Below are 19,314 nucleotides of genomic sequence, written 5' to 3'. Positions count from 1 at the left end.
TCTGATCTAACTGCATCTACAGCACCTCCTTGTCGGCATTTCAAGAAGGCAACAGATCGCAGACTTTGGGCTGTTTCCATTATGCCCTGAAATATCTTTTTGTCTCCCACCCCTCCCTTGTATATCAAAAGTTCAGGCTGACTGGGGAGCTTGCAAAAACTTGCTCACTGCTTTGTGACAGCTTTCGTTGGTCCTAATAAAAGTAGTAACGTTTTGCTGCGCTGCTGTTCTCTGGGGTGTTTCTAACGGATCAGCACTTCCCCCTACAATAGTTGCCTGAGTCAGTGTGATGTCATCGTCAGAGTAGGATCGGGAGGGGGGGCGCGGGGGACCCGGATTCAGATTGCCACTCTGCCATGGAAGCCTGCTGAGGGACTTGGGCTAGCCACTCTCTCTAGGTCCGACCTACCTCACACAGTTGTTGTTGTGAGAATAAATGGAGGAGGAGGGAGCAACTTAAGCCACTTTGGGCCCCCACTGGGGAGAAAGGCGGGGTATAAATATCGAAATAAATAAATATTGTTGACTGATGCGATGCACTACCATGAAGAGTATTCCCCGATCGTTCAGTTATGTGAACGGACTTACCCAGGCACTTCTTGAGTTTGTTCCTACCGCCTGTATATTTATTTCTAATTCTATTCTGCACAACCTACTGACATGTATTATTTCCAGTTCTATTCTATCTTCTGTTCCCTACAGGGCGTTATCCCTCTTTAGTTGTACCACCAATCCCTTCTGCAAGTTTGTTTCCAGAAGCCCTCTCTCGCAGCTCTCTCTTTGCAAAGTACCCGCCAAAACTTCTTTCCTTCACAGGAGGAAGAGAACGACAAGAGGAGGGGGAAAGTGACAAAACCGGAGAGAAAGAGCCAGCTGCTCTCCGGCCAATCACCTCCCTCCGCTAGCCTATGCATGAGGAAGTCAAACCTCTCAGCCAATGAGGGTTGGCTGATTGACGAGCATCGAACGGCAGTCAATGCCAAGACCCGGAGAGTGGAGGGGGCGGCCTGGAGGTGGGGGGGCGTGTGTGTGTGTGTGTGTGCGCGCGCCTCCGTCCGCTCTCTTGCCCCCCTCCCCCAGTTCAGGTGGTGGAAGGGATGCACCCATCGAACGGCAGCCAATGCCAAGACCCGGAGAGTGGAGGGGGCGGCCTCTAGGTGGGGGGGCGTGTGTGTGTGTGTGTGTGCGCGCGCCTCCGTCCGCTCTCTTGCCCCCCTCCCCCAGTTCAGGTGGTGGAAGGGATGCACCCAGGCGCCAATGAGCTCCGGGTGAAGAAAGAGAGTGATTCACATGAGCTGAGCGGGGGAAGAGGAAAGGACATCCTCGCTGTTCTGGGGGCTGTTGGCAGAGGAAAGAGAATGGACCGCAAAAGCGCAGGGAGCTGGCGCGGCGGGGTTTGTGCCGCCGCACGCGCGCCTGCCCAAGGAGTTGCTGCCGCTGCTGCTGAGACGCAGTTGGAACTAGCGCGCGCCGAGCCGAACCGCAGCCGCCGCTTTCCTTTCTCCCCCTCAACCTGCTCTTGCTTTTTCTGACAGGGGCCTCGGCTTGCTCCTCGCCGTCGGTCTGCGCCGCCGCCCCTAGCTGGGGCAAGGCGAGCGGTTTTTGCTCTTTTCAACCCGGCTCTCCTCTGGAGCGCCTTCCTTCCTTCACAGCGCGCCGGCTCCGGCTTCCTGTGCCCCCCCCGCACCTCACTCGGGGGAACAGCGTACCCTCGCGTTCCCCCCCAAAACGACCCCTGGATAAAAGTGTTTGAAGCGCTGCAGTAATGCTGCAGAGATGCACCCAAGCGGCTGACAGCGCCTTGAGAGCCAACTTCTGCAGACGCTTCCCAGGGGCAAACGGCTTCTCCTGTGGCCCTTCCTCCTTTTACCTCCTTCCTGCCTTGAAGGAGGAAGGGGGCGTGGAGCAGAAGGCTCCAGACATGGTGATGGGGGGGGTTATTATCATGAGGAAAGGAATCCCCCCCCCACTTTCCTGTGAGTATCATGGGTCCCTACTTCTTGTCTATAATAGCATAACATAATGCCTGCAGAAGAAGTGGTGCAAGTTAAAGAACACTTTCATTTGTTTTGTCTTTTAGTTTCCCACTAGAGTTAGTACAGAGCTCCAAATGACTACTAACCAGCTCCATCTCAGCAAGACCATCCAAAAAAGGAGATGAGCTTTGCTCCATTTGAAAATGCTTGTTAACAACTCATCACTGTGTTCTGACAATGTCAACCTAATTTCCTCCTACATTTTTCATCCCTTTCTCGTGTGTGTGTTGACTTTTAGGTTGTATGTCTACTGCAAAGCCTATGCCATTTTTATTTATGCATGGTGCTGTCAGCAAGCTGCCAAAGGTTCTGTTCTATATGTATATGTTCACCCATTTCTTCATTGGGTTCTTCCCCCACCCCCCGTAGATGCGTTTGTCTGGTCATGCGCACATCTCCCCAGTAGCCATAGATTCCTTTCAGAGTAAGCCACTCCTGCTTTGATGTAACGCTATCTCACCAAGGCCACAGGTGGAAGAGCAGACGAGCTTGCTTTGACTTTAATTAGCTGAAGCCGTGGGAATAGCATATCTATTTACAATTAGGTAGCCGTTGCTTTCCCAAGGTTTAGGCGCGAGTGAGACCCCTTAGCCGCGCGCGGGAACCGTGTTTATTGGCTGTTATGTTTATGAACTTGCTTTAACCTTTCATGCCTTTTGGGTTTTCGTTATTCTGAACAGTGACCCTGTTCATGTGCTTCATGGCTTCAATAAAGTAAAACCTTCCTGCAAGTGTGTACTACGTTGTTTGCTGTGGGGACCTGATAGGTGCCCACTGAAAAGTGGGACAAAGATAAATAATTCCATTTAACTCTCTAGTCAAATGCAGCCCACCAAGGGGACCATATAAAATCCAGCAAGGAATCATATGGCATATGCTAAATCACCTGCCCTATATCTAGAGAACTATTGCACACTAGTAGGAAATATGATGAGGTTGAGAATTGGTAGTGGGCACCTTGCCCCAACAATGAATACCCAGTGGCAAGGAAGAATAACTTGTCTTATGAAAATGCTTGGAAGTACCTTCAAAACACTGAACACAAACATGCACCAGGAATCATTGCTCCACTGCAAGTGGTGCTGCCAGCTGCATTCTGGCAGCAGAAGACCTCCCATCCTCCAACATCTCTGCCTGCTGCTACCCTAGAGATTTTAAACTGTTTTAACTGAATTGTGCTGGTTATGCACCGAATAAAAACTGACTGACTGACTGCTGCTAGAGCATCTCACCTGGTGCAATGACAATTTCTGGGTGATGGGGAAAAAAGAATGTGCAAGGTTGAGCAGACCTTTTAGAACCCAACTTGTTTCGCTATAGGCTTCATAAGGGGATTTTAGTAAGAAACTTCTCTGGCTCCCACCTTGTACAATTGTCTAATAAACTGCTCTACCAAGACCTGCAACAAACCAAGATGCCAACTTTACTCTCATATAGATTTTAGCAATACCATTAGCCATACCATCTCAGGTTCCTACTCCTGCTCATCCTCTAATGTGATTTATGCCATCACGTATCAGCAATGCCCTTCCACTCTCTATGCCAGGGTGGCCAAACTGTGGTTTGGGAACTGCATGTGGCTCTTTCACACATATTATGCAGCTCCTGGCAGGCTCCCCATCTATTTGCATGCTTCCTTCCTTCCTCCTGCTCCCTCCCCCATCTATTTGCTTTCTTTGTTTCTCTCTCTCTCTCTTTCCACCTATGAGCTTTCATGAGTCACTACTCACTTCTTCAGATACAGCTAGAATGTGAGTCCATCTGTCCTTTATATTGGAAAGTGGAGTGATTTCAGATATCAAATGGAATAAGAAGGCAAATGACAATAGAAAGTATGACTGGATTAAGTGTGATATTGCAGAGATGTAGTAGGCATGGAGAAATCAGCATTGGTCTCCAGGAGGATGCAGTATCTTGAGCTTCATTATCAGTTGCAATTCAGCAGTCCCTCTAATTCAGCAGCAAGGGAAGTTAGTCTTTAAGGTGCTCTTACTTTTTCCTACTACTACAGACAGACTAACATGGCTACCCATCTTATCACAGAATCATAGAGTTGGAAAGGGCCATACAGACCATCTAGTCCAACCCCCTGCCCAATGCAGGACCAGCCTAAAGCATCTCTGACAAATATTCATCCAGCCTCTTCTTGAAAGCTTTCAGTGAAGGGGAGCTAACCACCTCTCTAGGCAGTTGATTCCACCTTTGAACCACTCTGACTGTGAAAAAGTTTTTCCTAATATCCAGCCGATACCTTTCTGCATGTAATTTAAACCCGTTGCTTTGGGTCCTATCCTCTGCTGCCAACTGGAACAGCTCCTTGCCCTCTTCCAAATGACAGCCTTTCAAATATTTAAAGAGAGCAATCATGTTCCCCCTCAATCTCCTCTTCTCTAAACTAAACATTCCCAAGGCCCTTAGCCTTTCCTCGTAGGGCGCAGTCTCCAGACCCCTGATCATCCCCGTTGCTCTCTTCTGCACCCTCTCAATTTTGTCCACATCCTTTTTGAAGTGAGGCCTCCAGAACTGCACATAGTACTCTTCCCCCCCCCATAAACTACAAAGAAACAAGGGAACTACAAACTACGGGAGAACGTAAAGCAAAACCCCTAAAAACCCAAGAGATGGTGGTCATTTACAATGCTTACAATATTAGCTTATAAGTAAAAATGCTTATACTTTGCTACATTGAGTACACATTTCTTCTTGCTTATACTAGAGTCTCCAACAACACTAACTATATAAAGAACTCTAAAGAGAAACAAAGTTATTTTAAAACAGGATCTAGAAATCAATTATAACTCATTTTTTGTCCTTTTTATTTCTCAGTCGATAGCTTGTTTTAGGGGCAGCCGCCCCCAAGTTCCGAAGCTGAGTCCTCATCAGAGGATGCCAAGCATTCTTCTTCACTTCCCTTGCTGCTGCCCTTTTCTTTATCCTCTTCATCTGCTGGACCAGCCTGTCGTTGTAGAAATTCACATGGCTTTACAACAGAGTCAATTTTTTCTTTCTTATCTTTAAATTTGAAGAGGATGGCTTCGGGCAAGTTCCATCTGTAGGGGACATTATTTTTCTGTAAAAACAGCGCCAAGTCTCTATATTTCTTTCTCTTCTTCCTTATTTCAAATGGAATGTCCTTCAAAACTTTAATTTCTTTGTCTTTGATTTTCAGGGTGGCTCCATTTGTTGCTTTCAGTATTTGATCTCTTACTTGTCTCCTGGAGAATCTCACCATAATCTCGCTGGGCAGATTATTTTTCCTTATAAAGTCAGAATATGATCTATAAATCGTATCTATTTTGCTTTGTTGAAAATCCGCTTTTAAATCTACAACTGGACTCAATGCATCACAAATAATCTGCTCCAAGTCTTCTCCTTTTATTCCAGAAGCACCCTGAAATCTTAAGAAATAGCTTGCCTTTTCCATTTGCAGCTGTAAAAGTTGAGCCTCTTCAGTTGCTCTCTTTTTTTCCCATCGCCTGCATTTCTTTTTTAAGCTTCTGGGTGTTGGCATCCACTTCTTTCAGCTCTTGTTCCACTTTGTTTTTTTAGAAGTCTCGTTTAACTGGATTTGTTGTGCGTCAAATTTCACATGGAGCGATGTCATTTGTTCCAGCAGAGGGCGCAAAGCCTCAGTCAGCATATTCTGGAAGTCTATGGTATTGTCCTGTCTAGGAACAGCACTCGCTGGGCTGGCATTTCTGGCAAGAAGCCTCAGTTTCGGTAGTTTATCCTTGTCCTCCCACCTCAGAGGCACCATGTTTGAGAGTTATTTACTTTTTAGAAGAAGTTACAAAAGTCTCAAGATCCTTTGATACCACTTGGTAAGTTCTCAAAAGTTCCTTATTCTAGTCAAAATCCGCTTTGTATTCCATCCCCCCCTTATATTTCATTTTTTTCAGCTTTTTTTTCCTTTCAAGGGGAAGTCCCCCCCTCTCAATTTGCTTAGGAGGGACTTTCAGCTTGGTTCTGGTGTCTTCGCTTATACGATCACTTACTTTTCAGTGTAGAGCTTGCCTTTCACGATCACTCGCCCCGCCACCAAGCGCTTGTCCAGGTATGCATCCCCACGTCCATTTCTGGAGATCAGTGGTGGGACCATTGGGGCAGGGGTTGGCCCCCCTTTGCCAGCTCTTTGCCAGAGGAAGGACCATCCAAGCACCCCATGGCTAGGAGCCCAATGCAAGGGTTCTGAAGGGGATGCGTACCATCTCACCCCCTCCCATCCACTGATTCAAGGAATGCGTCTCCTGGAGCTCTGGAGAAATGTGGCTGCCATTAAGGGAGCCAAAGCTGGAAACCATAACTGCATACAGCACTCTTGATCTACCATGAACCTTGTTCTTTTTTTTCTCCTACCTACTGCTGCGGTGTTTTTTTCTTCCTAATTTCTGGGTGATGTCAGAAGTGATGTCATCACACTAAGGGTGTTCATGGTGCACACTCCCCACTTTAAGTCTCTGCCCCCCCCTTCTCCCACTGGTTATCAGCCACACCTGGCAACCCTAACTGTACTCTGGCTTGAAAAATTCCTGGAGATTTGTGAGCAGTGCTTGGGCAAGCTGGAGTCTGGGGAAAGGAGGGAGCTCAGCTGGAGGATATACCTCATCCCATCATGTCATATCCAGGTTAAAGGCCAATGCCTCCAGTTCCCCACTCCTACTGAAATTACTTCCTCCCACCAAAATTCTAATTCTGAATTTAAATTACCCGCTTCATGTCACTCCCCCCTACTTTTTTCTCTCATCTTACAATACTTACAATACTCATCTTGTAGGCTTCTGCATACAAACTTTCTGTATGGTAAACTATTCCACTGATCCTAAATAATTGTGCTGGTATAACTGGATGCTATCCAGTTATGTTCCACTCTGTCTAAAAAAAAATCTCAAAATCCTCTCCAGGTTTTTCACAGTGTTAAGAAGAAAAATCGTCTCTGAAGGCTCATAGGAAAATGCTAACAACAGAAGTCCCAGCCATCTTTCAAATCCCCAAGTGTCCTCTGGTGTCTTTACACGTGACAATCAGTTTCTCCTAGTCTGTATGATATACCATAGAAGAAACATATGTCCTACAGCATACATCCTCTGTAGTCACCTTAGGACTTCTGTTTATTCTAGACTCTAAGACAGAGGTGTAAAATTCATTTATTACGAGGGCTGAATCTAACATAAATGTCACTTTGTCGATCCAGGCCAGTGTGCCATAAAATGCAATGCCAGCTACCAGAGATACAAACTTTATAAAGGACAGCAGCTGATAAGCTCTGAGTTGGTGTGTCCTCACTGCAAGGCCCCATGGGCTGGGGTATGTGCAGAGGGAAACCTGCATGGGCAGATTGGAGAACCAGTGCTGCAGTGCTGGGCACATGCCCCCACACTGCCTGGAGGGAGCAAACCCCTTCCCCAGCCTGCTCCTGCAGCCAATGCTGTGAGCCCAGGCCCTAGGGTAAAAATGCAAAGCAGCTAGATATTGTGACCTCCCCCCTGCCCTTGAGTCACTATGGAAGGTGACTGGAAAAGCAAGCTGAACCTATGGAAGCGGGGGGGGGGGTGGACCAGGTGCAAGACCACATGAATGGTGGGACCCAGGCCAAGTAATGCCCAATAACCTGGAGACACCCATGTAGCAGCAGCTGCCTCTGGCCAAGGTCAGTAGGTGATCCATGGCGGGGCGATAATGGGGGTTTATCCAGATATCTTTGGCAGCCAAAGGCACTTGGAGAGGCTGCTTGCTGTCACAAGAAACATGAGGGAGGGACAGGTGTGCACTGAGACTGCTGGGAGATGTGTTGGATGTACTTTGGCCCCTCCTCAGTGCCCCACCCCATTGCCCCCTTCCTGCTCTACTGCCAGCTGAGATTGCACGGAGGCACCTTAGGCAACATGGGTGAACTGTTGGATGGCGTGGCTGCTGAGAAGTGGAGGGCACCTACTAATGCACATACTTCCGACACACCCCTTTCCCCTTCTGGGCTTTGGCCACCCTTTGCTACACCAGGGCAGGGGGCCAGTTTGGGATGTCAGTGGGGGTGGGCCTGCTGGGGCCCCTGCACCATGGTCAGGTTCCGTGGACTTGTGAGAGGGTTTGGTCCCTTTAAGGGGGTGACCTGCTGGCAGGCTCCTTTGCCCCACCCCCTCAACCCCAGGGCTGTGACAGGTATATGGCTCAGCCCCTGTACCTGGTGACCCCTGATTGGTTCTGGCTACCTGTCCATCAATGCCCCATCACAATACCACCATGGAATGCTGTGACACAGTAGCTGGGGATACTACCATAGTAGCAGCAACAGACACAACCTCCCTCCACCATTTTCTTGCCGGCTACCATATAATCTATCCCTATAGGGAATGGACTAGGAATGCCTTAGTTATGCCACAGCCAGCTGTCATGGCACATGCGCAGTAGAGGATTTCTCTGCCCGTTGTGTTAAATCTTGTCGTTTCAACACTTGAGATATTGATTTATGCAAGCTCAACCAGTATTTTATTGCTTGTGAAAATTTAAATACTGTTTTGGTATGAAATCAGAGTCTTTTATTTTGAGATTTGAGATGTCCCAGTTCCTTCCTGTAGTAAATCCATTACAGATTTCCTTCCTTTTATAGTAGGTGATTGCCTGGTGTGTGACTGACAAATAGAACCAATATATTAAATGCAACATGTGAACTTATCCTCAGTTTTAAAAGAATAAAACATGAAAGCAAGTAAGGAAGAGGCAAAGAAACAAAAACTGCAGATTCATTCAGTTGTCAAATGACTGCAAGGGAAGTTAAATTTGAAGCAGACAGGAATGGTTCTGCATTCATACCCTCTGCCCCCCAAAGTCTCCCCTCATCCTGATGTATTGCCGATTAAAAAAACAACAACCCAAAACACTGTTAGCTCACTGGGCTCTTGGGAACATGGCCTTTAGCCAGAGATTGCCAGCATTGCAAGGCAGACTAGATCAACTGTAACACTTCCCTATATCAAAATACAAATGCCTTTGGTTATGTTAGCAGTGGGCATAAATTGGAGCCAGACTGTCTGTCTGTGGACTTCTGTGCTAGATTGGGCCATCTACGAGTATGCCTCTTAGGGGACAATGTAAAAATATCTCAGGAGAACTAACACTTAAAGTATAGATGAGCCACACTGATTAAAGGAATCATGTCAAAAACATCCCCATTTGCCAAAATGAACAAATGGAGATGGCACTATAAGGAAAAATCCTTAAGAAATTATTATAAACATAGCTCCTGTGCCTCTTTTTGTATGGTGCCAGCTACATAGTGGTTAATATCATAAAAGCAATGTCTCCCAGAAAAAGTTTCCACTGTAAATGGAAAAGCAAAAATCAAATATTGCCTTTAGAGTCTCATTATGCTATGGGAGGTCAAATACAGCTCTGAGACATCAATTGTAAGGAGAATGCTAAGGCAGAGTAATCCCAAGCACCTTCAATGGCTACACATCAACTTAAATGACCAATATAGGAAAACATATTATTACTAAAATATTATTGTTACTGCTGAAGAAACAAGTTAATCCACTTGCAAAAATGCTTTATTGTACCCTCATTTAATAAGGACGGCTCACTACCTGGCCCAGCCAATCTGGCCATGTGGATCCATGCCACAGAAATCCTGAGAGTAAAGTTACAGACTCTACATGGGGCTGGCCTGGAAGACAGCTGAGAAATTTCAGCTGGGGCAGAATGCCACAGCTCTATTGTTATCAGGAACTAGGTGGAGCATGCATACTTTACCAATACTGCAGTTGCTCCATTGGTCAGTGATTAGTTTCCAGGTTTAATTCAAGGTGCGGATTATTACCTACAAAATTCATGGCCTTGAACCCACATGTCTCCAGGACAGTAAATAAGTAAATAAATGATGTAAAGGCTGTAAAAATGAAAACAAGAAAAAAGAAGCTCCAAGGAGTATCTAGACTGTAAAAAATTAATAATGTTGAACCCAGCGGTGTATTTGAAAAATAGACACTTCTGTCAATAAAAGGATCTAGATTTACAGCACTGTACTGCATCTTTTCTCATTGTGGATTGTGCACAAATGGTCCATTTCATCGTCTGACAAAGTGTGCATGCACACGAAAGCTCACACTTGAATAAAACTTTGTTGGTCTTAAAGGTGCCATTGGACTCTAACTTTGTACCATTTATATTTGTCGTTTATATTTCTAACGGGGGGGGGGAGGTTTGGGACCAGCCACGGTTAAAATATAGAGTTCTGCAAACTCAAGAAACTCCAGTTTTGCAGAGAAATATTAGTTTTAACACACACACACCCTCCTAATGTGGAACTCCAAAGGAAAAATAGCAGAACAAATGCTGAAGAGGACACCCAAAGTTATTATCTCAAACCAGTAAATAAACAACAACAACCCTGAGACGCTGGAGTGCCACTGCCACTCTGAGTAGACCTGAGTAGACACTCCAAAGGGATCTGTCAAGGATGGGCAAGTGGGCGTCAACATGGCAAATGGGGTTCAATGTGGCCAAGTGCAAGGTGATACACATTGATGGGGTCTGAACTGGCAGAGACTGATCAAAAGAGAGATCTTGGAGTTGTAGTAGATAACTCACTGGAAATGTCGAGACAGTGTGTGACTGCAATAAAAAAGGCCAATGCTATGCTGGGGATTATTAGGAAGGGTATTGAAAACAGATCAGCCAATATCATAATGTCCCTGTATAAATCAATGGTGTGACCTCATTTGGAATACTGTGTGCAGTTCTGGTCACCACACCTTAAAAAGGATATTATAGCTTTGGAAAAAGTGCAGAAAAGGGCAACTCGAATGATAAAAGGGTTGGAACACTTTCCCTATAAGGAAAGGTTAAAGCGCTTAGGGCTCTTTAGCTTGTAGAGACGACGACTGAGGGGTGACATGACTGAAGTTTATAAGATTATGCATGGGATAGAGCAGATAGAGAAAGAGGTACTTTTCTCCCTTTCTCACAATACAAGAACTTGTGGGCACTCAATGAAATTGCTGAGCATTCGGGTTAGAACGGATAAAAGGAAGTACTTCTTCACCCAAAGAGTGTTTAACACATGGAATTCACTGCCACAGGAAGTGGTGGCAGCTACAAGCATGGAGGGCTTCAAAAGGGAATTAAAGCATATGGAGCAGAGGTCCATCAGTGGCTATTAGCCACAAGGTATAGATAGGGACTCTGGGGCAAGTGATGCTCTGTCTTCTTGGTGCTTGGGGCTTCTAATGTCCTGGCCCCACTGGTGGACCTCTTGATAACACCTGGTATTTATGGCCACTGTGTGACAGAGTGTTGGACAAGATGGGCCTTTGGCCTGATCCAACATTGGCGTCTCTTATGTTATTATGACCCGGAGTGTGTGTGTGTGTGTGGGGGGGAAGCTTGCAATGCTCAGCCATTCCATATTCTTCCCCTGAGTTCTAGGCGCAGACCATTTATATTTGTAGTTTATATTTTGGGGAGGGGGTTGGGACTAACCACAGTTAAAATACAGAGCTCAACAACTCAAGGAACTTCAGTTTTGCAGAGAAATATCAGTTTTAACACACACCTCCTCTTAATGTGGGGCTCCAATGGAATAGCTGCTATAATATCTTTAATTGTGCTTGTGTGTGTCCTTAATAAAGTTTATATCGCTGCTACCTGGTGTTACATTTTATGACATGCATGGTCCATTGCAACAAAGTCAAATTTATATCAGATCTGGCCCTCATAACAAATGAGTTCGACACCCCTACCGTAGAGTCTTTTGGCCAGTGTGATTCAGTGTTTTTTAGGAAACCACATGGTTCCAGCATCATAGCATCAGCTTAAGATCAGCTCTGAGATCACCTTGGCTTTGTTCCCTGCCAGACACTTTAACAACTATCCTAATTCTATTCAAGACTCTATTAAATATCTTCACTGTCTAGACCAACTAGCCAGAAGTACATGAAGAGCATAGAGAAAAAATGCCCTAATAAAGCATGCAAAACACCTACAAAAGAGTATGAAGTATTTCAAAGTATTAATTTAATATGAGTAACATCACTCAGTTCTGTAGGGCTGTTGCAATATGATAGTTATGGAGACTATGGCTTATGAGTAAATTAGCTATTTTCATAGAATCATAGAGTTGGAAGGTACCTCCAGGGTCATCTAGTCCAACCCCCACACAATGCGGGAAATTCACAAACACCTCCCCCTCCACACCTGCAGTGACCGCTGTTCCACACCCAGAAGATGACAAAAAGCCTATAGGATCCCTGGCCAGACTGGTCAGGAGAAAAATTGCTTCCTGACCCCAAAGTGTCAATCAGCAGTTCCCTGGGCGTGTAAGAAAGGGTGACAAGAACTAAGCACTGAGGCAACCCTTCCTGCCTTCCATCTCATGATCTGCCTAAGCTCACAGAATCCCCATTGCTGTCAGATGGCCATTTAGCATAAAGAATAAACTACAATTAAAAGTAAATTATAAAAACTTTGAAACATTAGTGTTTACATTAATGTGCTACCTACCTTCCCATATTTTTGAGCATAAGATCCTGTAAGAAGTGAATGGAAAACAATGATTGTTTCATCCAAATCCCAAACGAATACACGCTGAAAATGGAAGTATTGACAAAAATCAATAGACATAAAAGCAGAAAGTAAATTACTGTCAAAATTGATTTGCTAGCGAAATGCAGGGTATTAATTGCAAGAAACCACTGAGCCTCTAAGGGCAGAATTCATCTAGTTGATGTGTTATCTAAGAAAACCCCCCTTGAACTGTTCATTCTAGCAAAGGTATTCATCTCTACAGGGAAAGACAGCATTGGGCTAAAATGTAGACTGGTTAGAACAACAATTAGAGAAACTCTATGTTATACAAAAATGATCAGTTCAGCAGTAGAATATTAGAGAAGGGATGAACATAACATTAGTAGTCTAGAAAGGCAGTGCTTGGAAACTTGGGCTTAAAACAAAGGATTGGGGAAAGACAGACATCATTTATCTTGGACACTAATAGTGTGATATAACCATGAAGGGTGCATGCACCTGCTGTCAGTGAAATTTTAAAATGTACAGTAAGTATGAAACTGTCTTTTAAAAATTATTTACTATAAAATAATACAAAAATACAAAAACAGTTAAATATGGATAAGTGGCTGGATCTCTCCCACAGTGTACTACAATTCTTTGTAAGCAGTATGTAGGGTGAAACACACGGAATGCATGAGCAACTCATTCCTATAATGATAATGCTGTATAGAACAGTTAGAATGTGGGAAAATAGTTTCTTACTACTGCCATTTCAACACAAAAGAATGGGCAAAGTGATAGTGCTGTTCAACGTTAGGAGCAAAATGTTACAAGATACTTATTTAATGGTGTATATTACTCTGTATAGACATTTGAAATATGGGGACCAAAGCAGTTTACATTATTGTCTCCTCCTTTTAATCCACACAACAACCCTGTAAGGTAGGTTAGGATGAAAATTTGTAAGTGGTCCAAAATCACCCAGTGAGCTTCCAGAGCAAGATAGGGATTCAAACTTGGGTCTCCCTGACCCTGGTCTGCATTGAACTGAACAGCAGTAAGCAGCTGGCCTAGTTGAGTCATGCACATCAGGTAGTATCAAGTCACTGAAAGGTCTAGGGCTGCTAACCTCCAGGTCAGACTGAAGATGCCCCATAATTAGAACATTTCAAGACAACGTATCTCCCTGTAGAAAACAGCTCCTTTGAAGAACCAGGGCTCTTTTTGTAGCAGGAACTCCTTTGCATATTAGGCGACACACCCCTAATGTAGCCAATCCTCCAAGAGCTTACAGCAGCCCATGTAAGAAGAGCTCTGTAAGCTCTTGGAGGATTGGCTACATTAGGGGTGTGTTGCCTAATATGCAAAGGAGTTCCTGCTACAAAAAGAGCCCATTTGGACTCTATGACATTATATCCTGCTGAGGCCTCTCCCCTCTCCAAACCCTGCCCTTCTCAGACTCCACCACAAAATCTCCAGAAATTTCCCAGCCTGGATTTGGCCAGGCCTGGACCCAATGAATCCTCCCTCAAAGACTAAAAGACATATGGAAAGAGGCCCCTCCCCCTATCTTTACTTTAAAAAAAAAGGTTTTAATGAGAAAGTATTAAAAAAAGATTTTAAAGACTAATATGCAAATGAACTGCCAGAAGTACAGGCTGGGTTTCGAAGAGGTAGAGGAACTAGAGATCAAATTGCCAACATTTGCTGGATTATGGAGAAAGCAAGGGAGTACCAGAAAAACATCTACTTCTGCTTCAAGCCTTTGATTGTGTGGATCACAACTAACTAAAAGGGATGGGAGTACCAGACCACCTCACATGTCTCCTGAGAAACCTGTATAAGGGTCAAGAAGCGACAGTTAGAACCAGATATGGAACAACTGATTGGTTTAGCATAGGAAAAGGAGTACGACAAGGATGTATATTGTCACCCTGCTTATTTAATTTATATGCAGAGTACATCATACGAAATGCCAGCCTGGATGAATCACAAACTGGAATTAAGATTGCCGGGAAAAATATCAACAACCTGAGATATGCAGACGGTACCACTCTAATGGCAGAAAGTGAAGAGGACCTACAGAGCCTTTTGCTAAGGGTGAAAGAGAGGAGAGTGCAAAAGTTGGCTTCAAACAACATCAAAAAAAACCTAAGATCATGGCATCCAGACCCATCACTCCTTTGCAAATAGAAGGGAAAGTCATGAGCTTCCGGATAGGGTGGGGTATAAGTCATGAGCTACCGGATAGGTTTAAATCCCAAAATAAATAAAATAGATAAATAAATGGAAGGAGTGACAGACTTCACGATCCTGGGATTCAAGCTCACTGTAGATGGTGACTGCAGCCATGAAATTAAAAGACCCCTGCTCCTTGGGAGAAAAGTGATGGCAAACCTAGACAGCATGATAAAAAGTAGAGACATCACTCTGCCAACAAAAGTCTGTATGGTCAAAGCAATGGTATTTTCCCAGTAGTAATGTATGACTGTGAGAGTTGGACCATAAGGAAGGCCAAGCGCTGAAGAATAGATGCTTTTGTATTATGGTGCTGGACAAGACTCTTGAGAGTCACTTGGCCTGCAAGGAGATCAAATCAGTCAATCCTAAAAGAAATCAACCCTGACTGTTCCCTGGAAGGTCATATACTGAAGCTGAAGCTCAAATACTTTGGCCACCAAATGAGAAAGGAGCACTCACTGGAGAAGACACTGATGCTGGGAAAGATTGAAGGCAAAGGATGAGATGGTTAGACAGTGTTATTGATGCAATGAACATGAAATTAAGCAAACTCTGGAGGACGATGGAAGACAGGAGGGCCTGGCATGATGTGGTCCATGGGGTTACGAAGAGTCGGACTCGACTGTGCGACTGAACAACAACAATGCAAATGAAATTGGAAGCTTTTTTTTTTTTGCTGAGTCTAATGGATAAACAGTTAGAAAGCACTCATGGAACTTTATTTTTGTATATGACAATGATAGGACACACACAAGATACTCAAAAATGGAAAACTTCGATAATACCTACAATGGAGGAATGGTTGGTGAAGATGATGGAGCTAGCAGTAATGGCCAAACTTACTTTTTTGATTAGGGAAAAAACACTTTCTAGATTTACTGTTATCTGGAAACCCCTTATAGACTTCTTGTGTGAAACAGAAAAAAATGATTTGATGATTTGTGGGTTTGAAGATTAAGAGGTAAAAATATAAGATTACAGGGAAAGGAGATATATTTCTTCTATTGTTACCTTAGAGTAAGGGTACATGTAAATGTACATTTTTCTGTAACAGAAGAAAAATGGTTGTTTTTTCCTCTTTATATCTTTATAACTGTTTTTACTGTATTATTTTTTATTTATTTTTACTTTTATAAAATGCTTTCTCCCCCTGCCTTTTACTGACAGAACCCAGCCTGGATGCTGTGGTTTCCTAGCAATGGCCACTGAAGGAATCCAGTGCTTAAAGCTACAGGCACTCCATGTATGTATTTTGAGTTTTTTAAAATTTCACATTTTCCTGCAAACTTGGGGTGTTTTTCAGGTTTGTAGAAAGATCTGTCTTGCCTGTTCACAGTTCTAATAACTGGATTTAAATATCCTCAGATTTGACCGACTTCGCTATTATGATATAGATATAAGCCAAAAGAAGAAGAAAGAAAAGATGCACACACTTTGTAGCTGCAGTCCTAAAGTGACAGGAAAAAGCACTATTGAAATGACTAGGATTTATACTCAAAAATGGAAAACTTCGATAATACCTACAATGGAGGAATGGTTGATGAAGATGATGGAGCTAGCAGTAATGGCCAAACTTACTTTTTTGATTAGGGAAAAAACACTTTCTAGATTTACTGTTATCTGGAAACCCCGTATAGACTTCTTGTGTGAAACAGAAAAAAATGATTTGATGATTTGTGGGTTTGAAGATTAAGAGGTAAAAATATAAGATTACAGGGAAAGGAGATATATTTCTTCTATTGTAACCTTAGAGTAAGGGTACATGTAAACGTACATTTTTCTTTAACAGAAGAAAATTGGTTGTTTTTTCCTCTTTATTTCTTTATAACTATTTTTACTGTATTCTTTTTTCTTTCTTTTTCCTTTTATAAAATGCTTTCTCCCCCTGCCTTTTACTGACAGAACCCAGCCTGGATGCTGTGGTTTCCTAGCAATGGCCACTGAAGGAATCCAGTGCTTAAAGCTACAGGCACTCCATGTATGTATTTTGAGTTTTTTAAAATTTCACATTTTCCTGCAAACTTGGGGTGTTTTTCAGGTTTGTAGAAAGATCTGTCTTGCCTGTTCACAGTTCTAATAACTGGATTTAAATATCCTCAGATTTGACCGACTTCGCTATTATGATATAGATATAAGCCAAAAGAAGAAGAAAGAAAAGATGCACACACTTTGTAGCTGCAGTCCTAAAGTGACAGGAAAAAGCACTATTGAAATGACTAGGATTTACTTACTAGTAAATATGCATAGAATTGTAACGCAAGACATCCCTTATTCCATACACATTGCATACTCCTAGCAAAAAATCATCCAATCAACAATATTTTGTACCACCATTTAATACTTCATTTACATGTAAAAACAATCTAAAATATATATTATTTTAGCATTAGAGCTATAACTGAAGCCAACTATTTATTAGTTTTTAAATGACCATACCTCCAAGTCACTATCAGGAGGAGGTGATGGGTTATTTTTCCGCCCTCTGCCCCTTGATTTTGACCCAGAACCTCTACATGTTCTTTCATCAAGATCTTTGATTGGTGTTGAGGGGCTCTGCACAGTATCAAACTCTCCTGTAAACAAACAGTTCATGAAAAAACAATTATGTCTTTTTAACTTAACAGAAAGGAATAGACACACTTTTATGTATAATTGTTCAGATAAGGTCTGCCCAAAAGTTTCGAGAACAAGAACTTTTACTTGTCTGTAAATGTCCTATATGTCCTAGTAGTAGTGCCGTCTCCCCCTGCCTTTTAAGAAGTAAGCCTCCTTTAACTGTAATGTCATCTGAGAGAAAGGACAAATTACCCATACCAAGAACAATGTATAACCTCTTGCAAAGTACCTGGGTAAAATAGTAACTGGGGTAAACATATTAAGTATCTCCATCTGATCCCTGCCTTCAAATCAGACAATGGAAAAAAAAATCCCATTACTAGTGGCAGTTGAGTTATCTGGCCACTGGGATATATACAACAGCCGCTCCATCCTATAGACCCAAAAAGATGTGCTTCCCCCCGTGTTCTTTAAAAATAAATCTCCCAAAACATCTGCAGAACTTGCCTCCTGAAGGCACAAGATCTTCTCTTCAGAAAAAAAAAGTTTATAATGTCTTGTGAACTTATGAATGGGACACCCATATGATTGCTCTATACATTTTTCAACAGGAACATGATCCCAAAAAGTGCTGAGGCTGTCACTTTTCTCAAGGAATATGCTGTGATGTCCCATGGCTTTTACCTAATGTTTTTCTTTAGACATCTGTACTTCAGAAGATCCTTACCATGATTAGAAGGTTCATCAAAGGAAACAACAAGTATTCTCCTAGCATGAAGTGCTGGGTTGTGACTAAACTCTTGAGTTGCTTTAAAGTGTGAATAAATGAATCAGAAGCGAGGGCCTAATATGAGTCTTTAACAATTGTAAATACTTTAGGAATAAGGGCAGGTTCAGGACCGGAGGTAGCACTACCTTGTTCGATGGAAGATGAACAAGTGCTCATTTAGTACAGTACTCTGAGCTATGACTATGAGCTGATCTTATGGCCAGTTTAAAGTGACAGACTTGCAAGCCCCCATTCCTTAAAGTCCCTGGGAGGCTGGAAAACTCCACAGCTTTCCCAAGTCTCTGCTCAGTAATGCTGCCCACTTCCTTACTTGCTTGGATTACCCAAAACAAACTGGATATTCCACTGCCATCAGCCACTCTGAGACAGAGTTCTAAATCTAGTACTCTAGATCTGTGTTGCTGGTCAGAGGCTCTGCTTAGCTGCTGCACCTCCCACTTCACTCCTATTGGCTAGCATAGGGATGATCTAATGCAACTTCACAATCTCAAGCACAATTTACATTCCAGGTTTGACAAGAGATCCCTTTTGCAGTACATTTCCTAAACAATGTTTAAATAGGCAGGCTAGTATCACTTGCTACTCGTGCCTCTGGCACAAGCCGAAGGGTAAGAGCCAAAGGGCTCTTGGCTTGTGGGTCTTAGCCTAGGGGCTCTGTAAGAAGCCCAGGAAGAGCTAGAAAGCCAGGGCCCTAGTCTTCTTGGGTTCCCAGTAAGGTAAGTAGACTTCTACAAGGGCACCACATAAATACAAAGGATTTTAAAAGGTGGATTATACATAATTATTATTTTAAAAGCAGTTATGAAGCCAGAATGCCAGCAGGGAGTTGGGGGCTATCCAGTGTTTTGCACTGAGTGTCACATGTATGACTATCTGCCCACTGGACAGCTCCTGGTTCTCAGGGAATGAGTTTGCTCCCTTGAGGCCAAGGTGGCAGACCTGGAGAAGCAGAGACAGTCAGTTAGGCACACGGAGAAGCAGGGGACTTGTTAGATAAGTCCCACTCTGAATACGGCAGCCCAGCCACTGTCAGGGAGCATGAGAGTCGAGGGGAAACTGGGCACCATGCTGTGGATAAGGGGAATGTACCCTCAGAAGGGACCTCTTCTTCAGCTGGTGAACCGGTATCCTTTTGCACCAAGGAATCATCCCTTGGCAGGGAGGGAGGGGGGCTCTTGGTAGCTGGTGGTT

At 43.6% G+C, this 19,314-nt stretch overlaps 1 protein-coding gene across 1 annotated transcript in view; it reads right to left on the bottom strand.

Moving 5' to 3' along the window:
* The window catches only part of LOC107110185 (eyes absent homolog 4-like), a 232,426-nt gene that overhangs the window by 25,334 nt on the left and 187,778 nt on the right, over nt 1-19,314 (bottom strand). The window contains exons 12-13 of the mRNA XM_015410923.1: nt 17,214-17,350; nt 12,531-12,614 (exon numbers count right to left, since the gene is read on the bottom strand). Of these exons, the coding sequence (XP_015266409.1) occupies nt 12,531-12,614; nt 17,214-17,350 (221 nt within the window). The remainder of the gene's footprint in view (nt 1-12,530; nt 12,615-17,213; nt 17,351-19,314) is intronic.

This window comes from Gekko japonicus, unplaced genomic scaffold (assembly GCF_001447785.1).
Source record: "Gekko japonicus isolate JY-2015 unplaced genomic scaffold, Gekko_japonicus_V1.1 scaffold192, whole genome shotgun sequence".
Classification (NCBI taxonomy): Eukaryota; Metazoa; Chordata; class Lepidosauria; order Squamata; family Gekkonidae; genus Gekko; species Gekko japonicus.
Note: the sequence above shows the minus strand (reverse complement) of the source record. Positions and strands in the feature narration are given on the sequence as shown.